The sequence below is a fragment of the Mauremys reevesii genome, linkage group 11 (assembly GCF_016161935.1).
Source record: "Mauremys reevesii isolate NIE-2019 linkage group 11, ASM1616193v1, whole genome shotgun sequence".
Taxonomy (NCBI): domain Eukaryota; kingdom Metazoa; phylum Chordata; order Testudines; family Geoemydidae; genus Mauremys; species Mauremys reevesii.
Window position 1 is genome coordinate 70523297 of NC_052633.1, and position 21663 is coordinate 70544959.

General features: G+C 42.9%; 1 protein-coding gene across 5 annotated transcripts in view; it reads left to right on the forward strand.

Annotated features, from left to right (window-relative positions):
- Positions 1 to 2803: 2803 nt before the first annotated feature.
- The window catches only part of CNTNAP5 (contactin associated protein family member 5), a 397960-nt gene continuing 379100 nt past the window's right edge, over positions 2804 to 21663 (forward strand). For 4 of the 5 annotated variants that reach the window (XM_039494759.1, XM_039494757.1, XM_039494760.1 and 1 more), the window contains exon 1: positions 2804 to 3168. In XM_039494759.1, the coding sequence (XP_039350693.1) occupies positions 3087 to 3168 (82 nt within the window). In that variant the 5' untranslated portion in view covers positions 2804 to 3086. Of the gene's footprint in view, positions 3169 to 19324; positions 19443 to 21663 lie in introns of those variants that run through there. The other variant, XM_039494758.1, reaches the window with a different exon arrangement.

A 21663-nucleotide genomic window follows, 5' to 3' on the forward strand; every position in this document is an offset into this window, starting at 1 on the left:
TGAGACCAACTTTTCACTCATTCTATGGAGGAGAACATATGGGCCAGAATGTGCGAGACCATTTAAGAAAGAGTTTGCATTCTACTCTTCTTAAAGCATGAATTCATTTTCTGAAGGCTGTCAAACCAAGCTGTTCTGCTGATGGCCTATCAAAGAGATGCAGGCCTGGTATGTGGAGATTGGATCCAGATATGAATTCTCCCAAAATTCAGGGGTGTCCTGACCTGTAATTCCAAACTGGATTCCTCTCTCATCTGAATAACTCCAATAATGATTAATAACTCTGCTCCTAATAAAAATCTTGCTGGCAAAAAGCCCCGAGAACATGGCATTATTTACATAATTGTCTGCAAAGAACAGCTGCTTAGCCCTCTCCTCCTGTCAGATCTGTAGTATTCCTGTAGCCAAACAGTCACAAATCTTAACACTTAGGTTTGTTGCTTAAGATCCAAAGTTGCTTGGTGAACTGACGTGCCTGATAGGAAAACAGCAAGCTGTAAATATGACTGAAAACTGATGCAAAAACATTCCAGAAAATCAGGTTCTGATCCTGAGATCAGGTCAATTCCAACCACCAACCCATGGGAGCCCCACTGTAGAATCAGGCCCAATACCAATAACTCTTAATTAAACTGCACAATTCACTTCTACAGCTGCTTTCCTATAAACAAAGTGTGAATTAGTTCACTGAGTCAGTTAAAAATTGTACAATTGTGCCAGGCAACTTAAAGGGATACTGGGAAGTTTGAAATCTAGTCAACTGAAGGGAAAAAAAAATTAGAAGTTGTTTCAGATCCTCCACCTGAGTTCCCCTGTGTTACAATCACATTTTCTAAATTTGTTTCCTCTCCCTTCATGTACTAAGAACTCATGCAACAACAGGGGAAACTAAACCCATTTTTGTAATCATGCATACGCTTAATCATAGACTTGATTTTACTTAGGTGCCTACTTCCACAAGGGGGCTGGTGGAGTTCTGGAAACTTACCTGCTGACAGTTCCACAAAGGGATTAACTCCCCTGAGTAAAGTTAACCCCCAGCTAAATTTTTGCAGTATCTACATGACTGACTACCCCGGTCTACACAGGTATCAATCTGAGTAGAGCCAGTTTCACTGGATTCCCTGTACAGTCAATTATTTCTGGTGACAGTGCACATTTCTTGACCAAGACATGGTCAAGGTACAGACTCCAGAATAACATTTATCACACCACAGTAATGATGATAATAAGTAAACAAAAAGATGTTGTAGTCCCTTCAAAAGCATCTGGCAGTGTGGATTTGGCCCATGGTCTGCCTATTGACAACCCAACATTATACCTAAAAGAGAGTAGGAAATGCCATTTTAGGTGTTGCTTGTAAGAAGAACAGGTACAAATATTCAGGCAGATATGTGATGTTTGAGTGGCCTGTCCCTTTACAGATGAATGCTATTTGTTGTTCCTTTTTAATTACATCTGCAGGCATTAAGCAAGCAGTGGTTCCTCCCAACTCCATGCTTTCATATGAGTTTTGCAGCATGCCAGCAATTTAGACCTCAGCTCTCCACCGGTAACTCATAAGCACTATGGCAAATGGTTTAAACCGTCTCTCATTATTTCTGCTCATGATCAGGAATGTTTATGATGGCCCGGGACCAGAGATTTGCTCACCACAGAGACCCTAATGCTCCAAATAAATGTTCCTGGAGGATTAAAGTTGGATCGCTCACGCAGTTTTGATCCGACTTTGATACAGCACTCTATTGATGTGGGACGAAGCCGCAGCAAAGCAACGAGGTCAAGTCTCAGGAATCATTAAGCTCAGTGTTCTTGAAAGGACCTTATATGCAAGGCCATGGGCTAAGCGGAAAACCGATGCAATAAGGCTCATGCAAAATATTCTCCGAGTGCGTTGTTTTATACCCAGGAAAAATACTTTGTAAAATTATGATTTCCACCCTCCCCAGCACCCAGACACGATAATTGGCACCCTTTGTGGTGCTAACAGCTGAGACATATCAATCAAGCAGTGAACTCCCTTTTTGGCCGGGGATAGCACGTCCAGCCAGGAAGCTGAGATGTCCACCTTGCATCTCCATGTCCCTAGTCGTTTGTGCACTCGGGGGCGAGGGTGTCCCCCCTGCTTTTAGGGAAGGCTGCGAGCAGCTACCGCAAACACTAATCTTGCTAACCGGATTAATACAGGATCAATCAGCCCCACCTAGCCACGTGCCTGCAAGCGACCCAGCCTGACTACCCGGGACCCTCGCTCCCTTTCCAGCCGGGGTTGTTTACACGGGGAGTCCTAATGAGTTGGGGAAGCGCAGCCCACCGCCCAGGCAATGTGAACGTAACAGACTCTTCATCGGCTCTTGTGGCTGAAGCTTAGGCTAGAGACACAGAAGGAGCAGCGTCCCTGCCTCCCCCCCTTTTTTGGGGGTCTTTGCACCAGAAATGAGTCCGGATTTATTTGCACTCTTGGGCAGCTCGCCATTACTCATAATAACCTCGGCTTCCCTCCTCCGCCCACACTCCCTTTCCCCTACCCATAGAGATTCGCGGAGGAGATGCACTGGATGATTCAGGAGGTGTTTTTCCATCTCCACCTTCTCTGGGGTGGGTGAGATGAGGTTTTGGTTCCTCGCTGGGGTCGCTTGAAGCTGCTCTAGCAGGAGCAGCCCCCGGAAAAAGAGAGAGAGAGAGAGATCTGCTCCCGGCAGCTGATTTACACGGTGACTCTGATGCTTATCATCAACGCCTGCAGATTGCAAGCAGGGTCCTCCCAGGCAGCGGGAGGTGGAGCGCGCAGCTCCTGTCGCCTATAAGGAGCTGCCCAGCGCCTGGTTTGCTGATTAGTCTGAACGTGAGCTCCGAAGGGGAATTTCAGTGTTAGATTTGCACGGGTCCGCCGCTTGCCCGGACCTGCTCCTTTAAGACGATTGCTGTAGGAGTGTCTCTCTCGCTACCGCTTCATCTGGGGCGTCTGGATGGTGGATGAAGTCAATGAGCAAAAGGAAGGGGAGCAGCAAACCCAGAGGAGAGACCGGCTGGCGATCTGAAATTGGGGACTAGGGAGCCAGCCGCCTGCTCGCCCTGTGCGGACAATGGATTCTGCTCCCAAACTCTCCGGTCGTTTGACTTTGCTGCTCTTCAGTCTGTGGCATCTGGGATTAGCAGCAACAAATTGTAAGTAGCAAGGGGCATGCCAGGGACCTAGGCAAATGAGCTGCTTTCTGGGTGTTTTGCTAGGGTGGAGGAAAGCTGCCGTGTAGGGTATTGGGCATGACCTCCAGGAAAGTTAGCTAAGCCCCTGATTTGCTCAGTCAGCTTTCCGGCTGGCTAGGTAAGGAGTTTGTTATCCCTAAAATGCAAAGTTCAAGTAAGATGGAGAGGTTCCTTGCCACAGTCCTGCCTGTCGGGGCTTCAGGCTGAAGTGGGGTTTGATCGTGTTTTGCCTGGTTCCCTGTTTTTTTGCGCTGCTGTTTCACTGTACAAGCGACTGACGATATCGCAGAGATGCCTACAGTGAGCCGCTGTGGGTCTCTGCTTGTAGCTTGGATTTTGCAGTATGTTTAAAGGTGCGCCCCCCCCCCCCCGAACTAGAATTAGTCTGTCTTCTTACCTAGCTCATGCCCATATGACATTAAGGTTTTAACTGTGTTCCGGATATAAATTTTAGGCTAGCCAGGTGGCAATATCTGATCCTCACAAACAGCAGCTCCTGCTAGACTTCTAAAGTGATGTGAAGGACCCGTTGCATTCTGAAATCAAACCTTCACAGCGCATGAATAGGTGTGAAGGATGAATGCAGAAGACTCTGCAGTCTGAAAGGTGCTGTGTTTTTAAATAACACATTGAAAACAAACTTGATCGATGGCTAGTGTCCTAGAGGTTCCTACCCTAGCATCCAAAAATGGGTAGATCTTTCTCTTCCAAGTCTGACTTCTATTTCCTTTTCATCAGATGAGAAGAAATCCTATAAGATCATTTCCCTCAAAGCACCCCCCCTTCTATTTGTTTTGGCCCTAAGGTTATGCCAGCTGTGTTTGTCACTGCAGACAGTGATCCTTCAGAGGCATGGTATGATATGCTGTGTCACAGTGAAAGGGAAACTTAGAGTGGGCTAAGGCTTCTCTCTCTTTATTCTTCTAACCCTTGGTGCAGTAATGAATATGCAGATGGTGAATATGATCTTTTGTGCTGCTTAATAGTAGGAAAATAAATAAAGATTAGTAAGAGATGGCAGTGAAAAACCGAGACAAGAAATGGTGGGAAATGTTAAGATTCTACATAAGGAAGGATACTTGAGTCTGTCCAGAAGGTATTGAATTGTATTTTTATAAGTTCTTGCTAGGGAAGTGATAGAGGTCAATGTTATGAATTTAAGAAGTCCAGAATCCAAAGATCTATTAATGACTTCAGAAATCAGGTCATGAAATAAGTAGAAGCTGATAATATCCACACCTCCTGATGTGTTTATAACCCGTTTTATAAATATAATTGACTCCTGTAATAATGGTAGGTAAGCGGGGTGTGGGGGGAGGGTAGAAGAATCTCTACTACATGAAATTTTTGCTGTAGTGAGGTTGAATAAAATACTGCCTGAGTTCTGATATCTTTTTGAACACTAGAGGTCACTACTGCCATATAGATTCCATACGTTGGCAGGAGGAAGGCTGAAAAGAGGCATATTTTCACATGTTGACATAGCTAAAGAAAGAGAATAGTTTGATAAACACGGGAAAAGTAAATTCAATAAACACCATAAATATATTAATAGGAATGTTTCCCCCCCTTCTTCTGTTCAGTTGCTTTTAAATGAACAACAAAAATGCTAGGTTGGGGAGAACTTTTTTTTTTTCTTGGAGCCAATTAAAATATAGTTAATGTTTTAATAATATCCACAAATACTAACTGGCAGGCGATTTAAGACTCAGGCTTGCCATTACTGATACAGTAATAAAGTTAATTTCTAACATTTAAAAGGAAACTCTGCGTTAATGAGTTTTACTATTTCATGGGTGACAGTTTAATATCCCAGTGCCCATAAACATTTCCCCTGAATACACACTGCTTCCTAAATATTTAGAAGCCCGTCTTTTTAAAGCGTAATGATCAATGGTTTTATTATACTGCACAGATTTTACTTATTCATTGTTCAATGAATTAGCCTGGAGTAGGAGGCTTTAAGTGCTTTTCCTGGGAACTAAGCTAAAGAGCCTATGTGAAGCTGTAATAGCTATAAGGTACTAGGGGACTCATGGCAAGATTCTGATCTTGGGGAATTTGTACACACACACATCACAATAATTTTATCTGGGATGAAATCTCTTCACCTCTTAAAGAAAAATCTTGGCACATCTGACTAGATTTTCAGCTGGCATACAAAATTATAGCTCCAGTGACTTTAGTGCAATTAAGCTACTTTACGTCATTGGAGGACTTGAAACAATATATTAAAAACCTATATATGGGTCAAAATGTTCATCTCCGTGCGCCTAGAATTAGGCTCCCTAAATCCACATTTAGATACCTAAATGACCACCCATTCAGAGGTGCTGAGCGCTGAAACTTGTAATGAAGTTGCGGGGAACTGTGAGTAGCCAGTAACCTCTGAAAACTGGGCAGCTTCTATTTAGGACCCAAAATATGGATTTAGAAGCCTGGATTAAGGCTCCCACACTTGAACATTTTGGCCAAGGAACCAGATTCTGATCTTATTTACCCTGGGTAATTCCATTGATTTCAGTGGAGTCGCTCCTGATTTACATTAGTATAAACAAGAACAGACCTGGGAGCCCAACATTTTTAGTGGACAAGAACTGTGTTTGGAGTAGGAAGAATCAGCTCTGATACGGAGTCCTATTAATACCAAATATAACAGTATTGTAGGTTTTGTATTCTTAACTTGAGAGACTGCTAAATTTTTATATTCTGTATTTTTGCATATACTTTTGCCTTCAACTGTCTTTTTTTTTTTTTTTTTTTTTTTTTATGAGCGCTCTTGGCATTGGGTGAGTTAATTACCTCAAATCTCTGAAGTTTTGTCTCATGATCCCACTGCTGCTATATTTCTGTAACTCAACAAATAACTGCTAAAGAATCTGCTTTGAAATGAAGCTATGGGCTGGGGTCAGTAGACCTCATTAGAGAGGTTAGAATTACCTAATACTAATAAAACTCCATACATTCTTCAACCTTGCTTCATTGCAGTGCTTTATTACATTAAATAACTACAGTAGCAACAGAATTTCTCCCAGAGATATTAATTACTAGAAAATAGATACAAACACTATTGAAAGCCATGTTGCATACATAGTCTTGTGACATTTTAATTTCTACATTCATCAGCCGGCAGGGGAAAATTGCATAAAATAGATTAAATCTTGAACAAAAAAAAAAGTTGCATGTTTTGAGATGCTGGTTGGTGGCTAAATTATTCCTAAATCGTCAGTGATTGGATACAGGATATTTATAGTAGGCACAAAAAGTAATAACACAACATAGGGAAGAGAGAGCATGTGTGTGCATACATATGTAGATATAAAATGCTAATTTTCCCATCTCAAGATAAGTGGAGCTAACTTGTAGCGTGGGCATTGGACAGCTCCTTCATTTACTCTGAAACGCTGACGAGTAAAGCACTGAAAACTAAAGCTATGAAGAGAATACTGACCGCTACAATATACAGGCTGTGTCTGCCTCCTTCAGAGTTAAAATACTGCACATTCTATTATTTTTTGCAATCTTCCCCTTCTGAAGTGCACATTTTACTTGACTGCCATCTCTCACATGGGCAAGTGATCAATCTGTCGGGGATCAATGTATCACATCTCATCTAGATGTGATAAATCAATCCCCAAACTCCAGAACTCCACCAGGGCGAGAGGCAGCAGAGGAGTCAACAGGGGAGCGGTGGCCATCGACCCCCTGCCTCAAGGACACAAAGTAAGTCAATCTAAGTTGAACTAAGATACGTCGACTTCAGCTATGCTATTCTTGTAGCTGAAGTTGTGTATCTTAGATCGATTTCCGCCCCTCCCCTCCAGTGTAGACCAGGCCTTAGAGAGGAGTCATCTCCCAAGTCCCATTGGGGGAAAAAATGTTATTCTTTAAGTAACTAATGCCATGTTTCCATTACAATCCCTTTCCCACCCCTGGACACACAGACTCAACAGAGCCAATCCACTAGCATTTAGGGCCTGATTCTGAGAAATTCCACTGAAATCCCATTCGCAACACCCAATCAAAGCTGTGGATGTTCAGCGCCTCTCAGGATCAAGCCCTTAAATTCCCTCCTATAGAACAGATCCTGCTCCTGGTGAAGTCAATGGTAAAACTCTCATTGACTGTAGTGGAGCAGGGTCAGGTTTTATATGAGGAGATTATATCTCTCCATTTCTTTTTGTTTTGTTCAGTGAAATACTTATTGTGGCTCATGGCCAGGCAAAGAGTTGAATGAAGCGTTCAAGATGAGAGTTGGTCACAGAAACAGACATGACAGACTAAGTATGATTTATTGGACAAAGGAATCGTTTAGGCAATAAACACGATGGGTCTGACTCCAATCTCCGTTTGCACTACTCTGAATCAAGAGGAACTACGTTGAAGTCACTGGAGATGGACAGATTTCAATGTGATAAAGTCAGTAGCGACTCCAGCTCTGGCTATTTGGAACCCTTAGGGTTAGTCAGGATTTACGCTAGTTTAAATGAGAAAATGGTGCCTGTTGGTCAACAGCAAGAAAAGCAGCAGGTTTGCCATAGGCTAATTGATTTTCATGGGATCATAAATGATAAACTTAAAGAAGACCCATTGGGTAGATCACTGATGCTCAAAATGTGGTCTACGGAGTACTTGCTGGTAGGCTATGCAGAGTGATCCTCTGGTATTGGCTCTTCCTCTTTGTCTCCAGTTCCTAAAGGGCCATGAAAAGAAGCTAAAATTAATTATCAGTTCCTTACAGACAAAAAGTATTATAGTTACTGTTGAGATGTATGACCGTGTGTGTGTGGGCGGGGGGGGGAAATCACATGATCATGAATGCAAGGGCTTCTGGGTATCTCTCTCAAAATGTGGCCCAGGCAATGCCAAAGCCCCAGACACCCTGATTAATACCTTGTTTCATGTACATTGCGTTATTGTCTTTACTTAACATTCACTCAGTTCTGCTGCTGAGGCAGAGCCCATGAGTTCAATGGGAGTCTTTCCATTGACTGCAATGGGCTTTGGATCGTGCTCCCAGCAAGCAGATGGCATTATCAACTCCCAGGGCAATTAACATCTCTGTATCGAACAAGGGAACTGTCTGCAATTTTGTTTATGATGAAAGCGCAGCAAAGTCTTTCATGCAATTAACAGCAAGAGAGAATTCTTTTCAAATGGATTTGAGGATAACACGAAACATGTTAATTTCATACTGTGGGAAATATTGCGATTCTGGGTAACACTTTCCAAGAATGTTGCAAGTGTCTGTTAATTTTAGCTCACAGATGAATGGGTTTTTTCCCCCGATTTTATAGGTGGGGAACTGAGGCACAGAGGGTGACATAGCAAGTTTAGGATGAGAAATTAAGCCCAGCTAAGGTGTACAAAGATGGAAGGATGCAACTGTGGCTGGGTACAATTGAATGAGTGCAGGGCTGCTTCATTTCATTCCCCTTGTCAGTAAAGTGTCTTTAAGGAACAGTTTCTTCAGTCTTTTCTCAGGCAAACTCCCATTTAAGGCAAAGGATAGAGTGGAGCCCAACAGGATCTGGCCCTGTGTAATTAAGTCTGAAATTCATTTAGTTCCTGAAGACTTTAGCTGGATCAGTAGGTGAAACAGAAGGCATCATTGCAGTTATAAGCATGTCTGCCTAGTGTCAGAGAAACAAGAGAATTTGTCTACACAGTGCTGGTTTGATGTCACTGATAATGAACTTCTTTGCATTAATTTTGTTTCTGCATTGTGTAATTGCTCTGTGCAGATTTGTGCTGCTTGATAATGTCATCTGGTCACTGAATCAGTGGAAGTGATGGAATTTTAAGTGATGACAACATTGCAATATAGAATTCTGAGAAGGAAGTAGATGCCAAAATACATCAGTATCTTATTTTTAACTAGCAACCCCGTTAGCAGTGTGTGGTTTAAAACAAAACAAAAAAAATATTCAAAGTCTAGAATTTAGTAGCGGAATAAGAAAATTGCCCTGACAGCTGTTCAGTAGGCGTCTCAATATTTGCTGCAAAAATATAGGAAAGTAATTTTATTAAAAGAGAAGGCATGTAGCCATTTGAATTTTGTATGTGTCATGAGGGACCTTACCTGGTCTCTTGACTAGAAAGATGGAAAAAAATCATCTTGGCTCTAAATGTTGCCTCTGCAAAATGCTACCTGCTTTTCTATAGCATTGCAAATCTACTGTAGTGCATCACAGAATTTGGAAAATACTGGCAGAAACCCATGTTCAGAGACTGCCAGCACAGCATTTTGATAAGACAATACAAAATCCTTCACAAACTCTACTTCAAGAAACTTCTCTTAAGATAGATTAGAGTGATGGGTGCCATACATTAATAGAGATGAATTAATAGTGCCAAAATAAATGAACTATGGATCAGAAGTCTGAGTAGCTTATTCTCAATGGATGATCTGAATGTCTTATACTGCAAGTAATGTGTGGACCTTTGAGTGAGATGGAACTGTTCCAACAGTGGCTCTCAAACTTGTTTTTATTGGTGACCCCTTTGACACAGCAAGACTCTGAGTGCGCCCCCCCTATAAATTAAAAACACTTTTAAATATATTTAAAACACCATTATAAATACTGGAGGCATAGCGGGGTTTGGGGTGGAGGTTGACAGCTAGCCAACCCCCATGTAATAACATCGTGACCCCTTGAGGGGTCCCGACTCCCGACCCCCAGTTTAAGAACCCTTAAACTAATTTCAGCTTCTCCTGTTGTGCCTGTGTTCAAACAAAATTTGGTGCTCTACTCCTGAGAGATTCCAGTGTAACCACTGGGTGGTGAATCTCTTAGCTAACGAACGGCCAAAGGATGGCAACCCAGGAAATGTGGTCCAGTTATTACAGCAGCAGACTAGAAGTTAGTCTGCCACTTGACCAGTCACTTAGCCTCTCTGTGTCACTTTCTCCAGTTCAATAATGGAGGCCTCTCTCTTCCACCCTCCTTGTTCCCATGAGGTTGGTGAGTTGTGTTAGGAGACTGAACACTGCTCTGTGTGAAGTGCCTGGAAATCCTGTGATGATAAATGGGAGGAAGAGTTCGGTCCAGTTCTATTTAGGGATTTCTCCAGAATGCAGCATTTAGACGGACAAACCAGGACTGGGTTTTCAGGATTGAATTCAGATGCCACAGCAGCATGTTCATGAAATTTCTGCCATCTTTTCTCTAAACTCCGCTGGGTGTGGAAAACAGATGCTGTCTGTTTTCTTTTTGGCACCAGGACAGAGTCATGGGTTGATGATAAATGACATGAAACTCATTGACTGGTGGAGTTTTCCTTTAGAGATTTTTGTGTTCGTTGGAGCTCTCGGCTCACTGAAAGGAACGCAGTATGGACTGGATTTAAAGAAGCTGTTTACATGGATCCCAGCGGAGAGAAACAGCTGTTTGTCATAACTCTGTTAGGAATCTCTTATAATTCATAGCTTTGTAGTTAGTGGTTTTTTGTCCTTTCTCCAGTTTACCTCCATTTCTAGACTGACCGAAAGCTTCCCTTGACCTCAAAGCAAATCATTGTTAATGGCTCATACACTAAACAATTCACATCATCAGGGTCAACATGGAGCTTCAGCGGCGTGAGATTCTGCTGCAGACAGCCCTCTGCAAGACAGTAGCCGCTGACTTCGTTTTGTAGTTTTGTCCTTTCAGAATGTAGCGCAGGGGGCACACACCATGGAGTGCAAAAGGTGTAAAACTCCTCCATTGACACCTCAAATCCAGCCATCCCATGGGCAGTGTCTTCTGCATCTGAGGACAAAAGGTGGGGTTTGTCCCTTAATACATATCATTGTTGGAGGTTTCTTATTCATAACAGCACTCCTACTCAATAGCTAATTCCTTTACTGTCATGGACCGTTAGCATGGTCTCTGAGCCCAGGGTTAGTGTATTAATTTTTTTCCCCCAAGGCATGCCTAATGTGGGAGAGGGGAGCATGGTGACAGGAATTGGCAATGGATCAGATTGGCAGTCTGTCTAGTCTCAGACGGTGGCCAGTACCTTTGCTTCAGAGGAAACCCTGCAGAAGGTAACTATAGGCTAACCTGACTCCGGTGAAAGGTTTCTCCCAGGTCCCAGCAACTGGAGATTGGCTTATACCCAAAAGTGTGATACAATATCCTAGCTTAGTACTGTCCCATGACTATATGGTATCCTTTGGGGCTGGGCAAGCAATTCAAAAAAATATTGCACACATTTTCACCAATCAAAGCTGTGTGTCTGGCTGCTGGCATTTGTGGGGCTGGTTCCTTTGATCTACTTCTTAGCATATGTATAGCGTGCCTCAGGTGGCATGTGACCAGGATTCAGCACCGAATTTGGTTCCCTGGTTGGATCATTAGTTTCCCTGTCCCAAGAACTGACAGGGAGTGTGACATGAACACTGAAATACTGGGTATGGGCAGGCGGGAATGTTTGAGAATTCTAGAAATCGCACAAATTATTATTTTGAAAATTCCTATACCAAGTGCATTACATGCTCTTGGCTGTTGATTGTTCTCATGTTAAAAAAAACTTGTTTCTATTCTCAAATTGAATGACCATGTGATATGACGTAGGTCACCAATCACATGCCACAAAAAACCAGTAGACAATATGAACAACGTGGAGCTTCAATAACTTCTTGCCTAAATTATCCCTGGTCTGGTGGCACCCAGCTGTGAGGTGGGTACTAGGATCTATTGCTCTCCATGTGCCTCCGCACAGCAGCAGTGCATGATTGCCATCCCTTCCCAAGACAATCCAAGGAGGTGGGAAGGAATGACAATGAGGTGGGACCAGGACCATGGCCCCTTCCACTTCCCCCATACACTAGCCAGCAGCGCCCCTGATGTAGCTGCAAGTAAGCTCACACTGTGTGCAGGGGAGCTCAGGGGAAGAATTCCTCCTGGATCCCCTGCCATGGGGAAGAAAGCTTTATGCTGCCCTCAGTGTAGACATGTGCATTACTGGTATGAGTGAGCAATCAGTGAATCTTTGAGTAACAAAACCCTGACTTCGACAGATGCTTGATTTGTAAATTGGAGGGAAAAAGGCTAAATATGGTTTTTGTTTTTTTTTTAATAAAATGAATAATTCATCCAGCTGTAGTATCCATGAAAACAAAAACACTGTGCACATAGGAACTCATTAGACACGTTTAATCCCACAAATGGCTGAGCATGGAGAAAATCCGCTTTTGTTTTAGAAGGCAGATTTACTCAAATCGTCTCTAATTTGATTTGCTAGTGGGGTATAATTTAAGTTAAACAAGCTGGCAGCATCACTCAATAGGTGAACATCTATATATTTAACAAAGGATGAGGGCTGCCTGTCCCACAGGGTGCAGGGCTGGCTGGCTCCAGGGGTTTTACCACCCCAAGCAGCCCCGCCCCCCCCAAAAGCCGCGCTCACGATCTGTGGCAATTCAGCGGAACGTCCTTCTCTCCGGGCGGGAGTGAGGGACTATTCCACAGAATAAACAGCAGAGCAAGAAGCCCTGGTTTGTTATACCTCCGCAGCAGCGGGCAGACTTAAACTTTTTTTTGCTAGTGTCTCCTGGGTTTGAATGTGTAGACGCTAAAGATGGAAATAGCCTTGTAGGTCAGCCAATCCACCTCCCTGTCAGAGCGGAGCTGTCCCCCACCACACACATCTCAGGGTAGGTCTATACTTACCACGCGGGTCGACGCGGTGAGTTCGACTTCTCGGAGTTCGAACTATCGCGTCTAATCTGGACGCGATAGTTCGAACTCCCCACGCGCTCCGGTCGACTCCGGAACTCCACCACTGCAAACGGCGGTGGTGGAGTCGACCTTGGAGCCGTGGACTTCGATCCCGCGGCATCTGGACAGGTAAGTAGTTCGAACTAGGGTACTTTGAGTTCAGCTACGCTATTTGCGTAGCTGAACTTGCGTACCCTAGTTCGACCCCCCCCCCCCTTAGTGTAGACCAGGCCTCAGTGTTTTCTCTCAAGCACCAAGGGCATTTGCCCCTTCTCTTAAGGAGACTATTCCACTGCCTGATGAATCTCTCCATTGGGGAATGTTCTCAATACATTATTCATTTCATTCCATTGCTCCTGCAGTAGCTATGGTCTCATTTAACACCTGTCCCCCCTTGGTGTTTGCACTAGAGCAGTAATGTATTGCCATTCCCTCCCCACCCAAAAAAAGAGAGCTCCCCTCTGAACTCTCTCTGGTTTATCAATACTTTCTGGTAATGTAGGGTAGTCAATGCAATCTTCCAGGCATACTTGCACCACACCATATAAAGAGGGGCTATTACCTTCCTAATCATTGCTGCTTCTCTGTATGTGTCACCCAAAATTGCTCTGGCATTGTCAAGCTCATATCCAGCTAATTAGCCCTTGGCGTGTTTTGGTTACTAATAATTCCAAACAAGTATATTCCTTGTCTTGGAATAAACTTATGGAGAGAAACAGGAAATCTCCCTCGGACATTAGTTCTGAAATGAGACAGGCTTAGAAAAGGTTGCCCTGTATCTCTCCTTTGACTAGAAAAGTAACAACACGCAACCCCTCCTCCAGCCCATGTTCCCACCAGCAAAAGGAGAACTCAACAGCCAAACAAGCTCAGGATTATTGTAGGTCTACTAGAACGGTCCAGACTCTTCACACAATTAGCATGACAGTAGTATGTTCATCCGTTAAGAGTCTAATCACTTTCTCAATGAACAGTCTTAATGAAGTTAAGGTATTATTAGTCAACATGACTAAGGTTTGCACAATTGACCCTTGGTATCTTCAAACAAAACTTCACCATATAATTCTCTTGCCCTATTGGGAGACTTTCATTAGGACTGTGACAATTATTCACTAGGTAAGCTCAGCCACTGGAATACATCTGGATAGCTACAGGCCCGATTTGTAATACTTTTACACAAACTGAGAAGCATTCCACTCAGCCCTGCACTTGCACTTAACCCAAGTACTGTATTCAGGGTAAACAACCAATGGCACCTAATGTAGAATTCAGAGCATTACTTCATGCATCGCAGTCGGCAAGTAGATCAAAGGAAAGAACAGTTGTCAACCGAGAATAATTGTTTATATAGCACAAGGTTCCATTAAGTTAGAAATTTGGATTTTTAATTAAGTTTTTGCTGGAAAGAAACAATGAATTAATTAAAAGGGGAGGGAAGAATGTTCCATGAAATGCCAAAGACTTATAAGCTCTGCAGATGTCACAATCCTCAACCCCACTAAATCCTCCTGTACGTGTTTTTCCAGTGTGGTGTTTGAAGCTATGTTCTCAGCAGAAAGTGATGTGGTCAGTATTTAAGGTACTACAAGCACAGTGAGTGTTTGTCATACTTTGTTGGGTTTCCACGTGTGCTAACTGCAGTCAGAAAGCCAGTATGTGTCAGAATCTGCTCTCAGGATTCCCTGCAAAGATAAGGTATTGTCTCCATTTTACAGATGGGAAACCAAGGGCCAGAGCTGGAAGTACCAGTTTTATCCTCTGGACTATACTCCTTCCCCCTAGATATAGATTAGAAAAAAAGACTGAAGCCACGGCAGAGTTCAGACCTACAATGCTGGATCTGTCAAGCAATTCAGATTCAGAAAACACCTCTCAGATGCAGAAGACTTCTGATATTTTGCAGGTCTGTGTAGAGTTTTCAGTGTGAGTGTTTCACAACTAGTTGACGGCTGCTTGTCGAAACAGACCAAAAAACTAAGTGTCCATGTGTTAGGCTCTGTTAGAGACCTCCCTATGGGGTGGGGGAGCAGGCAGATCCCGGACACTAAATATTTTTATTGATTATAATATAAAGCCCACTCACTTCACATTCACACTCCTTTCATACCACACCAGAGTCTGAGGATCCGAAGGAAATCCCGATGGCCAGTCAAAATTCAGTCTGATCACAAGGCACGGGGAGCCCCACGTTACACGCACCTTCTTTTTCAGGGCTCTGGGTCAGTGTCTGACTCCAACTTCAGCTATAGCAAGCAAACTTCTTTTTATAGACCAGTCCATTGCATCATTAGCTCTTTGTCTGCTTACTAAGCCTTTCATCCATAACTCCAGGAGACCCGTTCTGTGCAGGCTGCCATAATCCAAGACATTCCATTTCCTCTTATGGACTTGACCACTCATAACCTTAAATCCTTGCTTCAGTTGCCAACACGCAACTCGCATGCTCATTTCAAGCATACAGCATTTATACTAGGTCCATATGGCCTATAGTGTATTACAATATATACATCACAACACATGGAAAATCTAACACTTCCCACCCCCGCCGCCATTTTTTCACTAGCTCTAGTATTTTTCCAACATTCTTTCTAGTCCACTTCTAAACTTCCCTGTTTGCTTCAAAAAGCATCTGGGTACATAATATCATTGTGAAAATTGAGGGTAGGTTTTGAAGCGGGTAGGTTCTGTCGTGCAGCTGAGGCCTAGGCATTAGAGAGAGAACTGGGAGTCCTTACCCTAACTAAAAAAAACCAGGAGTACTTGTGGCACCTTAAAGACTAACAAATTTATTTAAGCATGAGCTTTCGTGAGCTATAGCTCACTTCTTCGGATGCATAGAATCTATGCATCCGAAGAAGTGAGCTGTAGCTCACGAAAGCTCATGCTTAAAATAAATTTGTTAGTCTTTAAGGTGCCACTAGTACTCCTGTTTTTTTTGCGGATACAGACTAACACGGCTGCTACTCTGAAACTTGTCTCTTACCCTAACTGTGATCCTGTATTTAAGCAATGAAAGGCTTAACTGGGTGAAAGAGTTCACACTGTTCACTCAACACAAATATACCAGAAAACCATATCATTGGCAGGAATGGTCACCAAAAACAGTTAACTTTAAACAAATACTGCAGAATCTTGCATTAATAATAATTTGCACCACATTTTCTATCCACCATTTATGTTAATCCAATCAGGGAAGAGAATAATAGAAATGTAGGGCTGGAAAGGACCTCTAGTAGTCATATAATTCAGCCCCCTGCACAAAGGCAGGACCAAGTATACCTAGAGATTCCCTGACAGGTGTTTGTCTAACCTGTTCTTCCACAGCCAGCCTTGGAAGTCTATTCCAGTGTTTGGCTAATCTATCCTTGTACTTAGAAAGCTTTCCCTAATATCTAACACAGATCTCCTTTGTTTCAGTTTAAGCCATTTATTTCTTGTCCTATCTTCAGTGGACATGGAGAACAATGGGGGGAGGGATAGCTCAGTGGTTTGAGCTTTGGCCTGCTAAACCTAGGTAGGGTTGTCAGTTCTGAGGGGGGGGGCACTTAGGATCTGCAAAAAAAATCAGTACTTCCTCCTGCTGAAGAGGCAGGGGCTGGACTCAATGACCTTTCAAGGTCCCTTCCAGTTCTAGGAGATTGGTATATCTCCTATTATTTTTTATTTTTATTATTAACAATTGATCACTGCCCTCTTATGTTAAGAGTCATTAGGAAAGGGATAGATAGTAAATATCATAATGCCATTGCATAAATCCATGGTATGCCCACATCTTGAATACTCTGTGCAGTTCTGGTTGCCCCATTTCAAAAAGAGATGTTAGAGTTGGATCATCAGACTCTGGGGTGGGCAATAAAAATGATCAGGGGGTATGGAACAGCTTCCATATGAGGAAAGATTTAAAAGAACAGAACTGGTCAGCTTGGAAAACAGACAGATCTCAGGATCTTGCTGTCGTCTTGGAGAAGTAGATTGAGTAGATCTCAAATGAGCCTCTTTGAGCATGTTCCCTCTTCCAGCACCTCCTTTTCTGCCTTCATCCCCGTCATTAGCTCTGAATTCCCTCACTAAGTCTCCTCTTGTCCATCCCAACTACTATCCTCCCCTCACTGCCACTTGCTGAAAAGTGCCTCACTTGCCACTTCATCTCCTTGTTCTCCTGCCTGAACCTACTCTAGAGTCCCACAGCCTCAGAAAAAGTCTTATTGTCCCATTTCCCCTTCTCTAACTCACTCTAGCATCTACTCCAACCTGGTTTCCACCTTCTCTTCTCCACTGATACTGCTCTCACCATAAATGACTTCTTCCTGGCTTGATTTTTTTGGGTGTTCTACCACACTGTCTCCCTCTGACCTTTCTTCAACTTACAGTACTGTATATCTCTGCCTCTTCCTTTGTGTTATGCTTTCCCTTGGTTCTGTGCCTATCATTCTGACCACCTTTCTTCAGCACTTCCTTTTATGACTCCTACTTCTGCCTTGCACCCTACTCCTCCCCAACCCCAAAAGAACCCCACCTAGATTCTCTCTATTTCCATCTGAGACCTTATCCCTGGGAGACACCATATGGTTTTAACAATACCCTTTATGCTGATGACAAACCTCTACCTTTCCAGGCTGTTCAGTCCCACACTTAATACTGTCTCTCTGACTCATCTTCTTGTCTGACTTGCCAGCAGCTCGACTTCAAAGTAGCTGTTTTTCCTCTTGAATCCTCTCCATTTCTGCCTTTGTCCATTGCCACTGGAAGCACCACAATTCTCCCATCACTCAGGCTTGCAACCTGGGGTTCATATGACTCCCCGTACATTCAGGCTGTGTCCAAATCTTGCCACTCTTTTCTTCCACAACAAATAAAAAATGTACCCCTTCCATTTTATGTCTAATCCTTCTTCAGTGCAGGAGGGTGGACTTGATGACCTCTTGAGGTCCCTTCCAGCCTTAAATTTCTATGATCCTAAGATATTTATGCTGATGGCTAGGGTGTGGTCTATGCTCTCATTATCTCCTAGTAGAGCTGGTTGGAAAATTGTAGGCATCTTCTTCTTTTTTTTTTTTTTCCCCTTGATAGTTTTGTAAAACATCTTGCTTTTTCTGAAATTTCCTTGGAAACTTTTTCCAGTGGGGGGAAATTGTTTTTATTTCACCTTCCTTTCCTCTTCCTCTCTTCCCCCCCCCCTTTCATTTTTTCATTTTGCCACTAAAAGGGGGGGAAGCAGAGGAAAGAAATAGGGAATGACCCTGGCAAAACCAGAGAATTTTTAGGAAGAAACAGGATTTTCATTTCAAAAATAAAATGCCAGTTTGACCAACCAATTTTTCACAATCTCTATCTTCCCCTTTAACTACTTCATCTTCCAAGCCACTCAAATACTGCTACTGAAATGATCTTTGAGGTGCATTGAGAACTATGTTGGCATTGCAAGCTATCACTCGGGGAGGTCGGGGGTAAGTGAAGGGGCAAGCAGGGGCAGTCTCTTGGTCTTGCTTGCAGGCTAGAGGGCTCTGTAGCAAAGCAAGCATGTGATCCAAGTCCTTCTGAAAGTAGCAAGGTGGGGTGAGCTGTGCTTAGCTACCTTAGAGAGCAGCCTGTTTTGTCTTTCTGTTTTTTTGTTCTTGTGTGTTGTTCTGAAGTCTAAGAAATAAAGCAGTGTTATGTTGCAACCTTCCAGCAAGAGTATTTGTTTTTATCTAATTTCTCTGTGTGTATGCGGTGATCAAAACAGTCTTCCTTACTGCTTTAACTCGGGCCATGTCTTCTCCCCTCCCCCAACAAGGTGAAACTTCTCATGCCCACCTGCATGTGCCACCTAACTCTGCGTGGGTCTATATCTTAGATCTTGTGTCATCATTCTCAAAGTGATTTGTTCTGCCAATCATGCCAGCCTTACAACCCTCTTTACTTATCTCTGCCACTACTGTCTTTGTGCCTGCTTCCCTGTCACAAGCTATGACCTCCAAAACCCTGTGCACCTTCGATTCAAATCTCTCCTTACCGATTTTAATGCTCTGTCCACATTAACGTTCCATGAGAGGTGAAATGAGTTAGGTGTGTGTAGGGTAACTTTTAGTTATTTGGTTGGTTTGTTTTTACTGCTCTGGGTCTCCCAATGCACCTTCTCCGTGTCTCCTTTTTAGACTGAGGAAGAGACTGCCTTAACTTCTACATTGGGGTATGATGATTATTCATTATTAGCATTTTAAGGCATCCATTACCATGGAACCTGCATATCATAATGCATGAATGTCAAGGTATTTGATACAGTAACAAACTATGCCTATTAAACAGCAGGCTTCAGAGGATCCGCTTCCAAACAGGGCGGAGTATGGGCTCCATTAGTAGAATGAAACTGCATTGTTCGGTCTGGAACTGCAGTTCCAAATTCCAGAAGTTTCTCTTGTTGTTAAGCTAAAGGAGCAGTTTTGCCAGATCAAGATCGCCAGATCACCTCTTTTTTGTTTCTCCTGCACCCAGAGTTCATTATTGGGCTCCCGGTTAAGGCCATGAGACATTGGTACCCAGAATCCTCTTGTAAGTAATATACGTGAGCAATATGGTAATTTTTTCAGAAGTGTGCTCAAAGACCAGATAAAACACAGATGGAGCTAGTGGAAACGACAATCGCTAGGGGAAGAGGGAATAAGTGACCCTGGAGATCCTTGCCAGCTCTCTCCTTCTGCCCCCACAACAGTGGAGAGATTTACATGCTTTCCAATGGGACATGTAGCACTTGCCTTATATACTTGGAAGGTCTTGAGAGATCAGATCTTAACATCATGGAGTTATGTATAGAAAAACAACTTTGAGAGGCCTAAAACTGGTGTTGACAAACTTCCTCTCCTTCTGAGGCCAGTCCAGCTGGTTTTGCATACAGAGATGAGTAATGGTCACAGTAACACTTAAAGATGAAGGATGGATTTTTTTTTGTAAGGTCTTTGGCAAGGCACTTAATCTTTCTGTGCCCTGACCTTAGTGGGGGAACGTCCCGATAAGGCAAACCATGAGTAATAATTTAACGCTGGGTTTTCTGTAAAGCTTGCTTCGTGTAGAGGTGAAATGATGATGATGTGGTTTAGTATAAAGGGCATATCAGTGCTCGATCTGATCTGCATATCTAACTCAGACTTATGCTCATCAACCTTGTATGCTACCTCCACAATACTGTGTTCTCCTCACATGTTTATAAAAATAATGTCCATAAGATCATTCAGCCGAACTATCTAGCTTTCAAAATTGTGCTTCCTTATGTTTTGCCTTGTTTGGCTCTAAAAATAAACAAGGCACTCCCCTTCCCACCCCCAACCTTCCCCAATGGGGGTCTCATGTCTGCACCATGGGGAATCAGTTCCTGCACCGGAGTACACCGCACATAGTGTCTGATGCACTGTGTATCAGAGAACAAGCTGGAGCCCTAAAATAGTACTCAGAGGAACTGTGCCAAAAGCGCTTCCTCTATCTATATCCACATACATAATGGGCGTAAACATCCCACGGCTTTCTTTACTTCTTGTTGGCGAACACATGGTTTAAGTGAAATGATCCACAACTGCCCTCAGGTGGGTCTCATGCTTGCTTTTCTGGGCTTATATGGTATCTTCTAACCTAATTACTTTGCGTTTACCACAGGGAGCAGCACAAGATTCCTATCTGCAAGTGAGACACATCCACTTGCATCATTATGGTTTGGAATGTAGTTTTTCCTCTCAATTTTTAATCGAGAAAAATACCAGTAAGGTATGCTTTCAATTTGGTGTGTGGGAAGCTGCTGCCACTAATCACACTTGCTATAGAGCACTCTCCACTTTATGCAAAAAAGGCATATTTACAACACTCATATATTTCCTGATATTACTCCTGCTGCAGTATGTTCCTGTATAACATATCAAGAATGGCTTAGAGGTGTGGCTCCCCATTCTCCCTCCCCCACACTCAAATCTCTGGAAATGAAAACAGCACTGTAGCAGGGATTTTACAATATTTTTTTTCCTAATACTGTAAGCCAGCTGGCCAAACAGGAAACCCAAAGTAGGTCAGCTGTTTGCTTTCTGAATTATGAAAGTAAATGAGTGTGAAACCTGGTATCCTGTTGCTTAGTGACTTCTTAGCCTGTGACTTCCATGCTTTTGAGAGGAGACTCTAACTAATGGTGTGATGGCAGTTGAGGACTGGGATGACCGACTATTCCCATAAAACAGCAGAGGAACAAATCTTGTATCATAAAAACAGGTCTGTTTGTTCAGGATGAGTATGAATAGAGATGGAACTAAGCAGTAGAATTTGTGACTGGCTTTGGAGCCAAACTTGTCCAATGATTGGGGTTATTCAGAATTGGCTTTGGCCCATTCTAGACTTGGGGGAACTCTGCAAAGTTTATATGTGAACATCTAGGAGTGTCCAAAATTGGGATTTTGGTTTGAGCCCACTTGTAGCTAAAAAGTATCCCAGGCAAAACATGTTGTGAGGAGATGCCTTCAGAAATAATGGGATTGGGGAGGGAAGTATGCGCAGAGGAAAAGTGGCAACGAAAGAAATATATGCGTTTACTTGTAATAGTCAGATGTCTCCCAGAAAATGCATGCAGAGTCCAACTGAAGAATTTTTTTGTGCATGTCTCTAGTTAATTACTTTTTTTCCTCTTTATTTTAATAAATAGAGCTGCTCTATAGTTTGCCTGAAAAAAATTGTCACCAAAATATGGGGTTATTTGAAAATTGACCAAAACTTTTCTGATTTTTTTTTTGAAACACAAAAT